The 16,636-nt window shown below is 45.1% G+C and overlaps 1 protein-coding gene across 15 annotated transcripts in view; it reads right to left on the bottom strand.

The window, feature by feature from the left end:
- The window catches only part of INPP4B (inositol polyphosphate-4-phosphatase type II B), a 711,205-nt gene that overhangs the window by 226,910 nt on the left and 467,659 nt on the right, over nucleotides 1-16,636 (bottom strand). For 12 of the 15 annotated variants that reach the window (XM_077860913.1, XM_077860916.1, XM_077860927.1 and 9 more), the window contains one exon: nucleotides 11,847-11,926. In XM_077860913.1, coding sequence (XP_077717039.1) covers nucleotides 11,847-11,926 — 80 coding nt within the window. Of the gene's footprint in view, nucleotides 1-11,846; nucleotides 11,927-12,253; nucleotides 12,658-16,636 lie in introns of those variants that run through there. The other 3 variants (XM_077860922.1, XM_077860921.1, XM_077860923.1) reach the window with 2 other exon arrangements.

Here is a 16,636-nt window from a genome sequence, read left to right as displayed (position 1 = left end):
CTCTTGTTTCTAAGTCCCCAACGAGAGTCCATTTGGAGAGTTCCAGGCCACTCTGGGTTGGTAGGACTCGTTCCCTGGGCGAGAGGTAGCCACAAATGGGGGAAAAATCGTCAGTGATCAGCATGGGAAAGAATCGAAGGTGCACCACCTCCACATACAAGTGCCGTTGTGTGTGTTTTGACCAAAGTTAAAACTGAGCTCAAAACCCCAAGAAGAGGGGTCCCAGAGAAGCAGAGGGATTTGGTTTCCACTTTCACAAGGCGTAGAGGGTGCACAGGCCACCACGAACGACAGAGGAAGTGGCGACCACCGTCGGGGGTGACATGTGCGGCTGCCGGCAAAGCTGAAGCAGCAGACCTACTATCTTGTAGATCTTGGCTGAGGTTTTTACACACAGATGTTTAGACACCTGCTCATGTACGGGGGGCATGGGAGGGACTAGGACGCTTGCAGCAGCAAAACGGCATGATCAGATAAACAGTTTAGAAAGCAGGAGCTGAGAAAAGCTGCTGAGATTCCTGGCACCTGCTACCTTCGGGGTATCTGATGGCTCGTCCTTTAACCAAGAAAGGCAAACACCCAAAAGCACAGCTTTCAGGGGAAGAACGACGTTCAGGTTGGGGCAGTAAGCATATCAGGTAACTGTCAAAACAAGTGTCTGCTTATCAAGCTGAAAATAAACCCATCGATGAACACAAGAGACGGTGCGTCCGGATCTCACCAACGGCCGTCCGCCCAGGTCACAGGCCACGGGGCTGGCCCTGCCTGCGGACGGGGTAAGGGACAGGAGGCTCCGTGTGGGTCGGGCGTGTTCAGGGCCCATGCGCCGGGCCACAGTGTGGGGGAGCGAGGGCTCAGGAGGGTGGGGCCTTGCCTACAGACGCTGCTGTCCGAGAACAGGTGTGTGTGGGGGGTAATACATACAGGCTGTCGCCCACGCCTTGGTTGTGTTTGCTCCAAGTCTGCGTTTTCTCAACCATGCAGCTGTGTTTCTTGGAACACGGCATCTGATAAGCTGCTAACAGGTGTCCCATGAAGAAGGCTTCTTGTGCTCAGATTAGCTTGGGAAAGCTGCGGGCGACACCTGTCTTCTGAGAGTCCCCAAGGGCCCCAAGGACTGACTAACGAAGGCCCTGAGCAGTCCTACAGCAGAGTGACCCGTTTCGTTTTTTTTAGCACAGCATTTTCCAAGTTATTTGACGTAAAACTCCTCCATTCAAAGAAAATATATGAATAAACTGAAGGGATATTCGTGTTTTAAAAAAACAAAACAAAACACTCTTTAGAAAAAGCTGAAATGTGTCCAGAGCAGCAGAAATGTACAGTGATAATGAGGAAAGTGACTTTAGTAAATACGGGCAAATCCAATACCAAATTTTCAGGTCAAATATAATTCCTTGCAGACCTAATCATTCCTGTAAATTATCCTCAAAGCTACATTAGCTCTCAAAGTTCTTAAGCAGGTAGGTCTTTGTGTACAGATATTAACTTTATGTGATATGCATTTTAAAAGAGGAGCGGCTTCCGGCTTTTCTATACAAGCCGAGAAGCTATTAAAGCGTGCTCCAAGCATGTGCTGTCCCTTCGGTGACTGAAAGGTCTAATTTGCAATCTGAGGAATATGACACCTTTTGAATAATGTAAACTAAGAAAGTGCTAATTGGTTTCCATGGTCATACCTACAGCCTCATGAAAATGGATTAGGAACATAAAGAAAAACGCAAAGTATATGACTGCAGAGCAATTTATGTTATAAATGAAAGATGAGTTGAGTGAAATGCCGAATAATAACAGCGATGGTTTTAATGATAGGTGATGAGCAGGATTTGCACCTGCTTTGCACCAGGCTCTATACACTATGTCCAATCCTCATCTGCAAAAACAAAGCCACACCAAACCCAAGGCTAGGCAAGGTACTCAATAAAAAAAACAAATAAATAAATACAAATCATAGGTCGCATTTCTTGAGCACATACTACGCGTCAGGCACTGTCGCGCACATCTCACATCAGTAAGCCTTGTGGACCCTGCCACAGCCTGCGAGACGGGAACCACCATTGTCCCCACTCCACAGGGGAGCTCACACGTGAGGCCAGGCCACCGTCCTGCTCAGCAGCAGCAGAGCCGGATGCATGGATGTCTCTGAACCACCTACTCTTTCTGCTTCTCTGCTACTTTGAGCCCACACTTTGCATATTCTGATTTCATATTAAATCGATATAATTTTAATAATGCGTAGCAGGTGGCTTAGGTCAGAGCTTTTTCCTGACTTTAGGCAACTGTGTCCCTAGGGGATGTTGATACACCATCAGCTGGAGAAGCCAATGCCCCTACTTCTGTGTGTGATGTCTCCCTATATTCTCACAGTCTGGGTCTGAGGAATGTCACTTGAAGTTGCTTCTGTAGACAGTGACATACGCAGCAGTAAAGTGCCTCAGTAAACACCAACAGCAGTTGACTCTTTGTGTCATATGCAGGAATTTCTGTCCTGATTTCAATGCTATATTGTCCAAATCTTAGTAAAATAATTTCTTGAAAATTTTCTGCTCAGTTCTGTTTCTGTTTTAGCCAAACTGCTCTCCACATGCCTCTCGCCAGTTTGTGCCACCTGATGAGGAGCCCTGTCTGATGTTAGACTTTATTTCTCAGATAATAGAAACATTATGTCCAGGGATGCCTGGGGGGCTCAGTGGTTGAGCATCTCCCTTCAGCTCAGGGCGTGACCCTGGGGTCCCAGGATCGAGTCCCGCATCCGGTCCCCGCAGGGAGCCTGCTTTTCCCTCTGCCTGTGTCTTTGCCTTTCTCTGTGTGTCTCATGAATAAATAAATATATTTTTTAAAAAAAGAAGAGAAACATTATTTCTAGATCAAAGGTTAAATTGACCCCTTTGCCACTGACCATTTCAGAGAATTGTGGAAGTCACATTTTAAGAAAGAACTTCAGGGGTGCCTGGACGGCTCAGTTGGTCCAATGTCTGACTCTTGGTTTTGGCTCAGGTCATGGTCTCGGGGGTCATAGGATCGAGCCCCACATGGGGCTTCCCACCTGGTGGAGAGTCTGCTGGTGCTTCTCTCCCTCTCCCTCTGCCCATCCCCCACCCCACCCCAGTTTGCTCTGACTCTCTCTCTCAAATAATACATATATCTTTAAGAGAAAGAAAGAAAGAAAGAAGAAGAAAGAAAGAAAGAAAGAAAGAAAGAAAGAAAGAAAGAGAAAAGAGAGAAAAAGAAAGAAAGAAAGAAAGAAAGAAAGAAAGAAAGAAAGAAAGAAGAAAGGAAGAAGGAAAGAAAGAAAGAGAAAGAAAGAGAAAGGAAAGGGAAAAGAAAGAAGAAAGGAAGAAAGAAAGAAAAAAGAAAGAAAAGGAAGAAAAAAGAAAAAAGAAAGAAGAGAGAGAAAGAGAGAAAGAGAAAGAAAGAAAAGAAAGAAAAGAGGAAAGAAAGATAAAAGAGAGAGAAAGAGAAAGAAAGAAAGAAAGAAAGAGGAAAGAAAGGAAGAAAGAAAAAAGGAAAAAAGAGAAAGAAGAAAGAAAGATAAAAGAGAGAAAGAAAGGAAGAAAGGAGAAAGAAAGGATGAAAGAAAAAAGAAAGAAAAAGAAAGAAAGGAGAAAGAGAAAAAAGAAAGAGAAAAGAAAGAGGAAAGAAAGAAAAGAGGAAAGAAAGAAGAGAAAGATAAAAGAAAGAGAGAGAAAGAAAAGAAAAAAGAAAGAAAGAAAGAAAGAAAGAAAGGAGGAAAGAAAAAAGAAAGGAAAAAAGAAAGAAAGAAGAGAAAGATAAAATAAAGAGGAAAGAGAGAAAGAAAAAAAGAGAAAAGAAAGAGGAAAGAGAAAGAGAAAGATAAAATAAAGAGAAAAGAGAAAGAAGAAAGAAAGAAAGAAAGAAAGAAAGAAGAAAGAAAGAGAAAGAAAGAAAGAAAGAAAGAAAGAAAGAAAGAAAGAAAGAAAGAAAGAAAGAGAGGGAGAGGAAAGAACAAACTGGAACAAACTAAACAAGCAAATGAAGCGAACACTGAGTTACGGTCGAGGGCATCAGAAGGCTCAGCGCAGCAAGCAGGGAACCGACCTTGCTGGGTGCTTTCTCTAAGGCAAGGCGGTGCCAAGCACTTCATGACATCTGTGAATTGCTCAGAATCACGCAGGAGGGAGGTCATCATGACTTCCCCTGACAGACGTCACGGAGAGCGGGCGACATGCCGGGGGTAACGCAGCTGTCGGCGGAGCTGGGACTTGAACCCAAGTCTGGCATAAAAGCCTGCTGTGCTTCCTACTATATCACATCCCTTCCTGAGCTTTAAAGTCGGACAAAAGCTGCTTTCAAGCGAGGTCACTGCGAAGAGGTAGGAGGCCTGATCTCATTAGCTCCGTGACGGAGTGTGGCAGCCACGGCAAGGGCATCACGTTCGACACGAGAAAGCGATACTTGCCTGACATTCACCCGTCTCAAAATGTGCAAGTCACGTGTGGCCTCTGGAGTTTGCACTTCCTGCCACGAAAGAGTCTAAAAGGAAGCTGAAGTGCCCAGGCCTCCTCTGTTCTCTGAAACTATTTAAGATTCTAGACAAAATGCATATTCCCTAGGAAACCCCTGATACCAAGGACACTTCTGCCGTGATCCCCCTTCTCCATCTTGTCCCAGCGGCACGACCTAGAGGAAGTCAGACGCCGCTGTGCAAAGCAGGGACATATCACCTTCCAGACCCGGTTGCCAGGGAGGTGGATGAGGGAAGACACGGGACAAGCGTGACCCACTGCAAAGCTCACAGCGCCTTAGCGGCCTCTCCCTGCAGGTGCACAAGGTCCGAGTGTGTCGGGGCCAAGGCGCTTCCCGTGATGTCCACTTGGATCAAGCCAGACACGGAGAAGGAAGGGCCCACAGGTGCAGGGCTCTCCCCTCACCTGTGCGTCTGGATCCATCACGCGAGTGCATTTGCCGCCGACCTGCGTGTCTCCCTGCTTGCTCGCTCCCAAAGAAGACCATGCGCTGGCCTTCTGTGTTGCTCTTGGGGATTTTAATGTGTGTTTTTAGAAGATTCCATGCAAGAGCATCAGTGAAGTAGCTTTTCCATGTCATCCATGTCCTCTAACTTTTCCATTGGTGCATTGAAAAGAGCATAATGCTACTGTGTCTTTAATAATCACAGATATGCAATTCCGTCTCAAAGAGGATTTTTTTTTCCAGTTCCCAAAGTCCGTTGCCTTTATTTAATATAGAAAATGTTCTAATGAGAGACTCCTAACTCTGAAAAACGTACAAGGGGTGGTAGAAAGGGAGGTGGGCTGGGGGTTGGGGTGACTGGCTGACGGGCACTGAGGGGGGCACTTGATGGGATGAGCACTGGGTGTTATGCTATATGTTGCCAAATTGAACACCAATAAAAAATAAATTTATAAAAAAAAAAAGAAAATATTCTAGACACACATAGAGAATCAGTGTTGTGGAACCAACAGAACTTTCTGCCATAACCCTACTTTCTGATACTGGAAGACTTTTAAAAGAGAAATAAATACATTCAAAATATACGACTACTAAAGTGCGTGGCTGTAAGTTCTTAAATCCTTCTGAAGTTCAAATAAATATTGATAAGAGAAGATGTCGTTAAAGAGATACTCATACATATGGTTTTAAAGAGTATAATCTGGTGCTTAAATTAAGGAAACTTGCAAGACTCTTATTTGCATACAGGGAACGAGTAGTGATAGGAAATGAGAACTCTATGAAAGTCTGATTCCATTTGAAATGAAAATAAATCCATCCTTTAAAACCTTCTGTCCAGGCAGCCCGGGTGGCTCGGCGGTTTAGCGCCGCCTTCGGCCCAGGGCCTGACCCTGGAGACCCGGGATCGAGTTCCGCATCGGGCTCCCTGCATGGAGCCTGCGTCTCCCTCTGCCTGGGTCTCTGCCTCTCTCTCTATCTCTCATGAAAAAATAAATAAAATCTTTTAAAATAAAAAGAAGGTCAAGCAAAACATCAAAAAATAAAAATCTAAAGATTTTGTAATTTGGACCTTACCTTCTCTAAGCACATACATTTGACAACAGTGGAAAATAAGTATTCATGGTTTGTAAGAAAGCAAAATAATCCTAAAATAATGCAGATGCACAAACACATACCCATACACACACAATCTCTGAATGTTTATATAGGCATAAATATCTACACGTATAAATGTCACATAAAATAGGGGAAATTTAAAAACAAACGGTGGACATCTATTGTGCATGTCTTTCAAGGCCTCTCCCACACACCCGGGTGTCATAAAACGACACCTCATAGGGGATCCCTAGATGGCTCAGCAGTTTAGCACCTGCCATCGACCCAGGGCTTGGTCCTGGGGTCCCAGGATTGAGTCCCGCGTCTGGCTCCCTGCAGGGAGCCCGCTTCTCCCTCTGCCTGTGTCTCTGCCTGTCTCTCTGTATCTCTCATAAATAAATAAAATCTTAAAAAAAAATTAAAACGACACCTCAAGTCTACCTAGAGTCACGGGAGTCCTAGGTGTATGTCACATGACATCACTACGGTGAATGCAGCAGAATAAATGAAAACAGGTTTTCTTTTTCTGAATGAGCTCAAGAATATTTTGTCACACCCATTCTGATAAAATTATATAGATTTTTTTTGTTTAACCTGGGAGGGGTCACATGCAAAAGGTCACAGAAGAAATACCAGGGTGCTCGTTGAGCGCCCCACCGACAACTCTGTGACAAGGCAAAGCGGCCTACGCTGAAATAGTGAATTCTAAACACGGTTTTCAGCCTTTCCAGTGTATTACGATCCATCCCTCACTGTTACCCTGCAAGTTACTGGTTTCGGATGTAGTCTGATGCGTCGGCTGCATTATATTCACTAATTTGGGGGGATGCCATTCAGAAATATATGGTCCTCAGTTTGCATCCATATAAATACGAGGAAGTCCTGGTCATGAATCAAAATTCCAGCAAGTAGGGGATCCCTGGGTGGCACAGCGGTTTGGCGCCTGCCTTTGGCCCAGGGCGCGATCCTGGAGACCCGGGATCGAATCCCACATCGGGCTCCCGGTGCATGGAGCCTGCTTCTCCCTCTGCCTATGTCTCTGCCTCTCTCTCTCTCTCACTGTGTGCTTATCATAAATAAATAAAATTTAAAAAAATTAAAACAAAAAATTCCAGCAAGTAATTATTGAACCTCTACTATGTCGTGGGCACGTGCAATTGAATTTTAAGATGAAGCATTAAGGAAAAAAAAGAATTGAGGCCCCTGAAACTCTCCAAAGGATAGAATATAAAATAGAAAAACAAAATAACAAATAAGTAAGTAAATAAATAAATAAATAATAAATAAATAGATAAATAGATGAATAAATAAAAATAGATAAATAAATAGATAAGTAGGTAAATAAATAGATGAATAGATGAATAAAAATAAATAAATAAATAAACAAACAAACAAATAAATAAATAAAATAGCAATATAAAATAGAGAAGGAAGCAAAGATTCCATTAGATCATTAGCTTCCTATGAGGCAGAAAGATAAAACAGAACGAGCTCTGGAATTGGACCAAATTGGATTCTAATCTTACTTGTACCATCGGCAGCTGCAAAACTTGCTGTGAAACAGGGATGACAACGCGGCGCGGGCTACAAAGATCACGCGTGACGGGCACTGAAGACCTCCTTTGCACGCTAGTAGATGCTCAATAAACAATGAGATCCTTCTCATTAATAGCTTGATTGGTAACAGCTGCAAAACATTAACTGATGCCCTCTAGATATTTTTCTAAAAAAACCGATCACTGTAGTCACCACATGAAAAAATTCCTCCTCGGCGCCGGCTGAGTGAATGAGCACGGAACGCAGCCTCACCTACGGGGCCACGTGCGACGGAGTTCATATGCAACAGAGACAAGGTCAAGACGCATCCATCTGTCTCAATTCTTCTGAGAAGGATTTCCCAAAAAGGAAGTTTTACCCTTTCCCCCCCTTTTTATCTGCCTTTGGAACCTGACGTGGGACTCAATCTCAGGACTCCAGGATCACACCCTGGGCCAAAGGCAGAGGCTCAACCGCTGAGCTACCCAGGCGTCCCATATCCACTGTCTTTCATGCCTACATTTGTAAGCCTCTCTACAGGGACCTTACCCTGAAAGTCAGGAAGATACGATGACCAATCAGGGAACAAGAACAGAAAATATAATTCAGATCTAAAAGAAGACGAGAGAGGAACTACCAAGTGTAAAATAGCAAGAAAAGGTAACTTAGAATACAAAAGTAAAAGGGTGAGGGGGTCCCTGGGTGGCTCAGTGGTTTAGTGCCGCCTTTGGCCCAGGGCGTGACCTCAGGGTCCCGGGATCAAATCCTGCATCGGGCCCCCTGCATGAAGCCTGCTTCTCCCTCTGCCTGTGTCTCTGCTTCTCTCTCTGTCTCTCATGAATAAATAAATAAAATCTTAAAAAAAAAAAAAAAAAAGGAAAAGGGTGAGTACCAAGTAAAGACACCAGGTTCAGTCGGGATGCTGGAGTGCTCAGACGGGAAGTGAGTGGCTATGTGTCTAAATGAAGATGCGTTACATGAGCAGGACCACCTGATGCGTGGGAGGCATTGTCTCTAATGCATGCAAATAGATCCTATCCAACGACTTTAAAAACGGGCTACATGCTATTTCGTGAAATTTGAGTCTACATCTATAAATAAGACACAGACTTCTTGCCCCCTTTAAATCTCATGCAGGGGGGAAAAGAATTCAACTCCAAATTCTGTTAAAAAAACGGGCACTGAGGGGGGCACTTATGGGATGAGCACTGGGTGTTATTCTATATGTTGGCAAATTGAACATCAATAAAAAATAAATTTATAAAAAAAAAAAAAATCCCAGGTCAAAGCGCAAACGACATCGTGGCCACATGAAAACTATGGCGCTCCGTACAGCTAGCTGGAGAGTTCTGGGATTGGAGTTTCCTGGTAAGAAACAATTCGAAGGGACAACGGACACAAAATCACACAGGTTCTTGGGAAGCTCACCACAAAGAATGTTCACACAAATGTACCCCGTTTCTGTGCATTTGTTTCACAGAAACCTGAGATTTCTATTGCTTTAAAGATAACGGCGAGGTGGGCGCCTGGGGGGCTCAGTCAGTAGAGTGTCTGACTCCTGATTTCGGCCCAGGTCAGGATCTCGGGGTCCTGGGATCGGGCCCTGTGTGGGGCTCCGTGTTCAGCGGGAGCCTGCTTGAGGTTCTCTCCCTCCCTCTCCCTCTGTCCGCCCCCCACTCTCTCCTTCTCTCTCTCTCTCTGAAACAAATAAGTAAACCTCTTAAGAGATAATGCTGGGGAAAAAAAAGAAAAAGAAAAAAAGAAAAAAAATAGAAATAATGCCTGGAATCTAAAAGGAACGAAATGCAGATGTTATCAGTGCAAAGCAACATTCAAACCAAAACATAACAAACAACCAAAACAATACAAAAATGCTTCTTCTCCCTAACGGAATGCTCTCCCAGCACAAGACCTCAGAGGCTCCTGGGGGGCCGGGGAGGGAGGAGGAGTCACGCCTGAAGCGGACAGCCTCAAGGGTCAGAGACCAAAAGGCAATGATAAGTCTGCAACATGTCCGGTTAATGGGGAGAGAAACCCACAATTCTGGCAAAGAAGGAAAAGGGAGGGATCCCTGGGTGTCTCAATGGTTTAGCGCCTGCCTTCGGCCCAGGGCAAGACCCTGGGTCCCGGGATCGAGTCCCACATTGGGCTCCCTCCATGGAGCTTGCTTCTCCCTCTGCCTGTGTCTCTGCCTCTCTATGTCTCTCATGAATAAATAAATAAAATCTTTAAAAAAAAGAAAAAGAAGGAAAAGGGAAGGAAAGAAGAATAACCTACACACCCACCTCCCTGATTTCAGAATTAGTCAAAAAAAAAAAAAAGATATTTTGGGAGAAAACTCAATTCTCTGTTGCTGAACTTGTTTTCCTTTTGTAGAATCAAATAAGCATTAGGCAGAGGTCTTAAAAATCAAAAGTGGAAATTCCTACTGATTGCACCCAAACCCAAAATAATCATGTTCCTGTCTGCTCACCACGGTAGGACTCCGAATCTGACCCTCTGGCTCCCACTCTGCCACCAAGGCATCGTAGGTGTCGACTGATTTTCATTTCACTGAGAACTCGCGTTGCCCTGATTCCTGTGTCGAAGGCAGTGTCTACACGTGAGGCACTAACGTGGCTACGACATAACCGACGCGACAGCTTGCGCGTCAGCAGCGGGAGGGATGCGGCGCATCTTACCTGGAACACGCCTGGCCTACTAGTCGCCCTAAGTCAGCTTAGTGCTGGACCCCACGTATCATGAGCACGGGGTGCTCTGCTCAGAGCTCACCCCCACGCTGGGCGCTGACACTTATTTTCCAGAGTATCGGCGACACCGATAGCTAGACTTCTCAGCCGATGCATGCAGACTTCCAGCTGAACGTAACCACAGCAAAGTCTCACTGGGAATGACACCATGCAACTATGAAGGATTCACGATGTCTTCCCAAATAAGATATGATGACAACAACAGCAACAGTAACACGCGACAGATATTTAAGAGACGTAGCGGAAAATGAGGATAAAGGTCTCATTAGAACCCATCAACACTGATCTTTCTGTATGAACACGAGCGGCTTTGAATCACTTTATACCCCCCTTAAGTCAAAATGCAAAAACGTAAGGATCAGGAAATACCAGCCAGCAGTGCAGGTGCCAGCATCGCCACGGTGTCTTTGCTCAAATGAGTGAGTCGCGAGGGGTCCTCGGGGGGGCAAGGCGCAGGGCGAGCGCCCATCTCTTCCCCGGAGGTGTCTCCACGTCCCATCAAGAGAACAACTTATTGAGACTCACAAACGGGGTTCTCTACGGTTTTCGTACTTTATTATACTATGCAAGTATCGCGAGGTGGTGATCTTCACAGGCACAAGATTGTAGGTGTTACTACTCTGTCAAAAGATGAAAAAATAAATAAATAAAAAATAAAAATAAAAAATAAATAAAAAATAAAAATTAAAAAGAAAGAAGACGGCACACGGTTGTTTGGGATTCATAATGAAGCTCAAAAACAGTTTATTCTATTTCATACTCTTACTGGCATAAAAACACTGTACAACTTCCTAAAGATCGCTGTCTCGTCTTCTATGTCAAAATAAATCGTATTCATACGCAAAATTACCTGGGATCTACTGCCTGCTTCACTAGGAGTCTGCTTTTTTTTCTTTGTATTTTTTTGTTTTGTTTTTTTTGTTTTTTGTTTTTTGTTTTTTTTTAGGAGTCTGTTTTAACTTATGTCTTACATGTAACAGGAGAGCAACCAAATGAGCTTTAAAAAAAAAAAAGAGAGAGAGAGAATAATCAACTAATCATCAACTCACCCACCGGCAAACATATTCCAAACCTAGAACCTTACTTGGCTTAGAAAGTGACATTTTAAGAAGTAGCAGAAAAAAAATATTTAAAAAAGGAGAATAATCAACTCACCCACCTGCAAACATATTCCAAACCTAGAACTTTACTTAAAAACTGACATTTAATAAGTAGCAGAAAAAAAAGTATTTAAGAGCATGCTCATCATTTCGGTTGCTCGCACCAAAGCACCTGGCCACTTTGGGGACCGTGCAGATCTCCCCGACTACGGCTGCTGAGCCTTGGCAACGCGGGCCGTGAACTTCACTGTGAAGTTGGATGAATGATCGCTGCTTCGCTGGGCCTTCCTGCTGCAGAGACCACGGGCCGGCCGGGGTGACCTCTAAGTGGCTGCGAGAGCCAGGACCTCCCGCCCCGAGGTCTCAGCCAGAGTCACAGGCTACTCACCCGACAGCACTTCTGCAGACAGACAGACAGACAGACGAGACCCACCTCAGGCTGAGGGCGAGCAGCTGCTCCTTGGACCTCAGTAGCTCCCCAACGGTGAAGCTGGCATAGCCCAGGAAGCTGCGCTGAAAACAAGAAAGAACGGCTTCCATTAGCTTCCAAGTCCTCGCTGTCGCACCGACCCGACGAGCGTTCCGAGAAGGAAGCGCCGAGCCCGGTCGCCTGCGAGTATTTCCCCGGCAGACACACAGTCACCCTGACGGAGGCGCAGTGACACGTCCTCCTCCGGGGGGGAAGCCCAGGGGTGTCCGGGCTTCCTTTTCATTAAAAACAGAGAGCCCGGCAGCCTGGAAAGTAACCAGATCCAGAGGCCAGGACCTTCCTGCAAACTAACTTTCTTCCGCGCGGAAACCGAGGCCGAGGACAGGATGATAGACTTTTGATATCTTTACCGGAGCCGCCGCCGTCCCGATCACAAGTCCCCAAGCCCCTGGCAGCAGCGCCCTTGGACTCCACATATAAGCAAATCTGTTGGCTGCAGCTATTTTTATGTGGGACTCTTGTACAAGTTATAAATAGAAATGCTGTGTTTCTCCCCCATCACGGCGACGATGAAGAGCATTTGTTTCCTTTTGCCGTTTCTACACGAGCAGGGGACGATTTCACTCCAGCACACAGGAGAGAGAGGTACTTATTCGGTCACATTTTCTAAAATTGCTTTCTTAACCTATCACACTGGCTGTGGACTGTCTATGAATATCTCCCCTCTACGCTCGCGGACTCGTAATGTAAAGAATAAAACTCCAAATTGGTTTTCCTCTTCCAGGATATAGATCTTTCGTCCCTCTTTAATATTCCCGGCTGCTTCTGATTTAAAAGTCACGATGTTACGGTCCACCATAAATAGTATTTCTCGTTTCCCCCTCAAGGTCAGGAAGTGACCACGAACCTATCAAACCCAGACCATCCAGGCCACTGCTGCCCAACACACTGTGACGCTTCACAAGAAGTCAACACTACATCTTCTAGAAAATTCTATCGTCAAACAATTCTATCTGTTGCAGGTCTGCACCGGATCGAGAGCCTGGGCTTAAGGAGCCTAGGGACGATTCAGGGAAGACTGTGCAGTTATTTCGTACAAAAAAGGCTGCAGCTACACTTCACAGCTGTTAAGCTTAAGGAATAAAAAAATAAAATAAAAAAAAAATAAAAAGCCTCAGGTCCAAATTTTTCTCCCCCTTTTCAATTTAGAATTTTTTTTTCAAAAAATCTAAAGGCGGGCATCTGACATACGACCCAGTTCTAAAGTCGGAGATGCTTGCGCTAGGAAGCATAAACCCAATACACTAACTGGAAACCCGAAGAGCCTAGACACCACCTCGCCGAAGCCAGGAGACTATTATGGGGCTAAATTACCAGGCGAAGGACATCAGGTGAAAATACTATTTGGGGGAAAAAATCTCTGATGAGACGTCAATGTGTGGGAGTGAAGACCGGAAAGGCGGTGCAAGCGCTCCATGAACCAAGCGTGAAGGAATTTAGGGTGACTTTCCAGCAAAGGGCAGAGAAGAGCCTGGGAACGACCCGGCTGGACCAAGGCATGACTGCCACTTCCTCAGAGACAGAGGATGGAGGATGTTCCTAGAACATCCGTCATGAGCACCCCTTCCCCAGCTATCCACTCTGCTTTTCTCTATTTCTTGTCCTGTTGTATTTTTCTTTACTGGCACTTACCACCATATGACATAGATATGTCTATTTAAGTCAAATTAAAATACATATTAAAATATGTATACTTGGGCAGCCCAGGTGGCTCAGCGGTTTAGCGCCACCTTTGGCCAAGGCCGTGATCCTGGAGACCCGGGATCAAGTCCCGCATCGGGCTCCCTGCACGGAGCCTGCTTCTCCCTCTGCCTGTGTCTCTGCCTCCCTCTCTCTCTCTCTCTCGTGAATAAATAAATAAAATATTTAAAAAAATAAAATAATAAAATATGTATATTTGCTTATTGTGTAACTCCCTTGAAAATAACTGAGATCTGAAGCCCCACAAGGAGCCTTCCTTTGTGTTCCCACAGACTCCGACGGCCCAGCACATAGTAGGCCATGTGATAAACACCCGCTGACAGAGAAGGAATGAACGACTGGCATCAAACCTAGTGTGTCAGTCCGTCGCCGTGGTAGAGATGGATGTTAGAATGTTCTCTCTGCGGGCATCTACCAAGTGCTATCGTTAGCTGAAACGTGGGAAACTTGATGGGATGAGCACTGGGTGTTATGCTGTATGTTGGCAAATTGAACTGCAATTAAAAAAAATATGAAATAAAATAAAAAATAAAATAAAATAAAATATAAATAAAATAAAATAAATAAAATAAATAAAATAAAATAAAATAATAAAATAAAATATAAAATAAAACAAAACAAAACAAAACAAAACAAAACAAAACAAATAAAGTAAAATAAAATAAAATAAAATAAAATAAAATAAAATAAAATAAAATAAATAAAATAAAATAAAATAAACATAGGAAATCAAAACGACTTTCATGTGCAGACCGGACTGTGTGTTGTTGCTGCAAAGCTCGCCGTAGCCTCTGGTGTCTAAACAGACAACTCTCTTGCTTCCTCTTTCCCTGATTATCAGGGTTTTAAACTCCTACTCCTCGCCCTTTCTCCTCACTCAAAGGAAGCTCTGAACTCATAGAGACTTCATGATGCCTCAAAATCTCACATTATTTTCTCTCCGCCTTTTGAGATTTCGAAGGTATGGATGGTTTTGGGGATTCACAGAACAGACTGCACATGTCACGACTGTCACTGAGGCCTTTTCATCCATGAAAGTGGCAGATGCCCCAGACTGGAATGTCGCAGGGAGGGACAGGTGGAGTGACTATTTTCAAACATGAGCAACACACACAGCCCGAGGCACAGCTGCTTGTAGAGTCGGGACCTCAGCCCCTGAATGTCCTGGACTGTCCGCTGCGGAGCCAAGCCCAGTGCCCAGGACAGTGGGGCCACGTGGTACGCCTCCTGCCTCCATCTAGGTGCTCGCAGCGGGCCTAGGGCAAGGCCCCCGAGTCGGACTTTCCATCATCACTGGCAGCGACATGCCTCATTGCAAAGGATAAGAGGGTCGGCAGAAACCACTCAACTTGTTAAAGACTAATTTACATAATGACATTATTAAAAACATGTCAAACCGGAGGAGGTGTTATTTAGGTATAAATAAGATCTTATTCATTATACAAATAAAGTGCATTGGTGAAACCCGCAAAGACCGCGTCTAACCGTTCCGCACTGTGTCACTAACGGTGGAACTTGCCTGTATATTTACTTTCTAGCAGGTGTTTAGGGATTTGCTTCACCTCAATATAAATAAAACATCTCATTCATTTGCATGAATATTCACTGGCCTCCTGTAAAAAGAATGAATCAGAGGGAAACAGTCTCTGTCGCTGAAACCTAAGTCCCCATGGAGGGAAAGAGCACACTAAGGCTAATGTAAGAGAATAACTTAATCTAAAACTATTTTATATCTTTGCTGTCACTGTAGACATAACCATAGCATTTGAGAGAGGTTTTTCAAAGATTTTTATATTTCAGATACAACTCAAGGAATGAGCCTTTCCAGCTCTTCTTCTTCGGGGCTGTTTCTAAAATTCTCGTCATAAAGGTTTTAAACTGGAAGCTCTAATATCAGTGGAAAAATTTGAAAGATGAACAACAACAACAAAAAATTAGAGTCTCACTGAAGTTGGAGCTCACAGGTCTGGAGTGTCATGTTAAATGTTATTCTGTCCAGAAAATGGAAATCTGGGCCATTAAATCACTCCTCCCGGCCCCTGGACTGGCTGTCCCCAGCGGGGACTGGCAGGCCCTGTTTGTCGTCACACGTCTGTGGTCTGGAAGGAGTCCCTTCACCATCCCCAGGCCTGACCGCGGTACGAGGAAAGGCGCAGACGGGAACTCCATCTTTCTCATAGTTGTGGTCGTGAGAATCAAAGTGAGCAAGGCACTTAGCTCGTGCAAGTGCAAGGACTTAACCGCTTGCACGTGGCTCCAGAACCAGCTAATGTGCAGAGGCCAAGTTGGAATCCGGGTTTCTTGCTTTCCAATCCGGCATCCCTTGTCCCCATTACGCCGGGCTGTATTTCCAGGACAGGCTGCCGCTCCCTTTCCCTCCGCCAGGCTCTCTATGCCTGCGCAGCATGTGGCTCTGACCTTTTTTGCTAGCTCGTGAGAGTGCCCCCCCGCCCCCCCGCCATGATCATTCTGGTGCAAGCAGCCAACGCAGACTCCCTGGATTGCTTCCTGCAGTTTCACTCACTCACCTGGCTGGAGAGTGACATCAAGCAGGGCGACCAACACTGGGGCGTCTGCCCCAATCCTGACGTGCTCTCCATAGAGAGTGACACGTAAGCAGTTGATCCCACCAGCCCCGCGGGGGCTCTGAGCAAGTCACAGGGTGGAGGATGCTCACTGGGGTTGCGCATCTCTCTGCAGAAGGCTCTCCACGCTCCCCGGCTGAGCTGCACTGCACAAGGAGCCGGAAGACCGCAGCCCCGTACTCCTTGCCGTGAGCGGCCGAGCCTCGGTCACCTGTATTCATCTCACAAAGCCTTTAATCAGGGTATAGGGTTCCTTTATGCCACAATTTTCAAGAGCCTCCTAAGCTTTTCCAAGCACTATCTAGAGCTGTACCATCCAGTGGGGAGCCATTGGTTGGAGCACTAGGCTTGTGGCGACTCTGACTTGAGGTGTGCTGTACGCATCAAATACACATCAAATTTATACAACATGGTATGAAAAAAAGGGTGTGAAATAATTCATTATTC

This window comes from Canis aureus, chromosome 20, assembly GCF_053574225.1.
Source record: "Canis aureus isolate CA01 chromosome 20, VMU_Caureus_v.1.0, whole genome shotgun sequence".
In the NCBI taxonomy this organism is placed as follows: domain Eukaryota; kingdom Metazoa; phylum Chordata; class Mammalia; order Carnivora; family Canidae; genus Canis; species Canis aureus.
The sequence above is the reverse complement of the archived record's forward strand: the minus strand, read 5'-3'. Positions and strand labels throughout refer to the sequence as shown.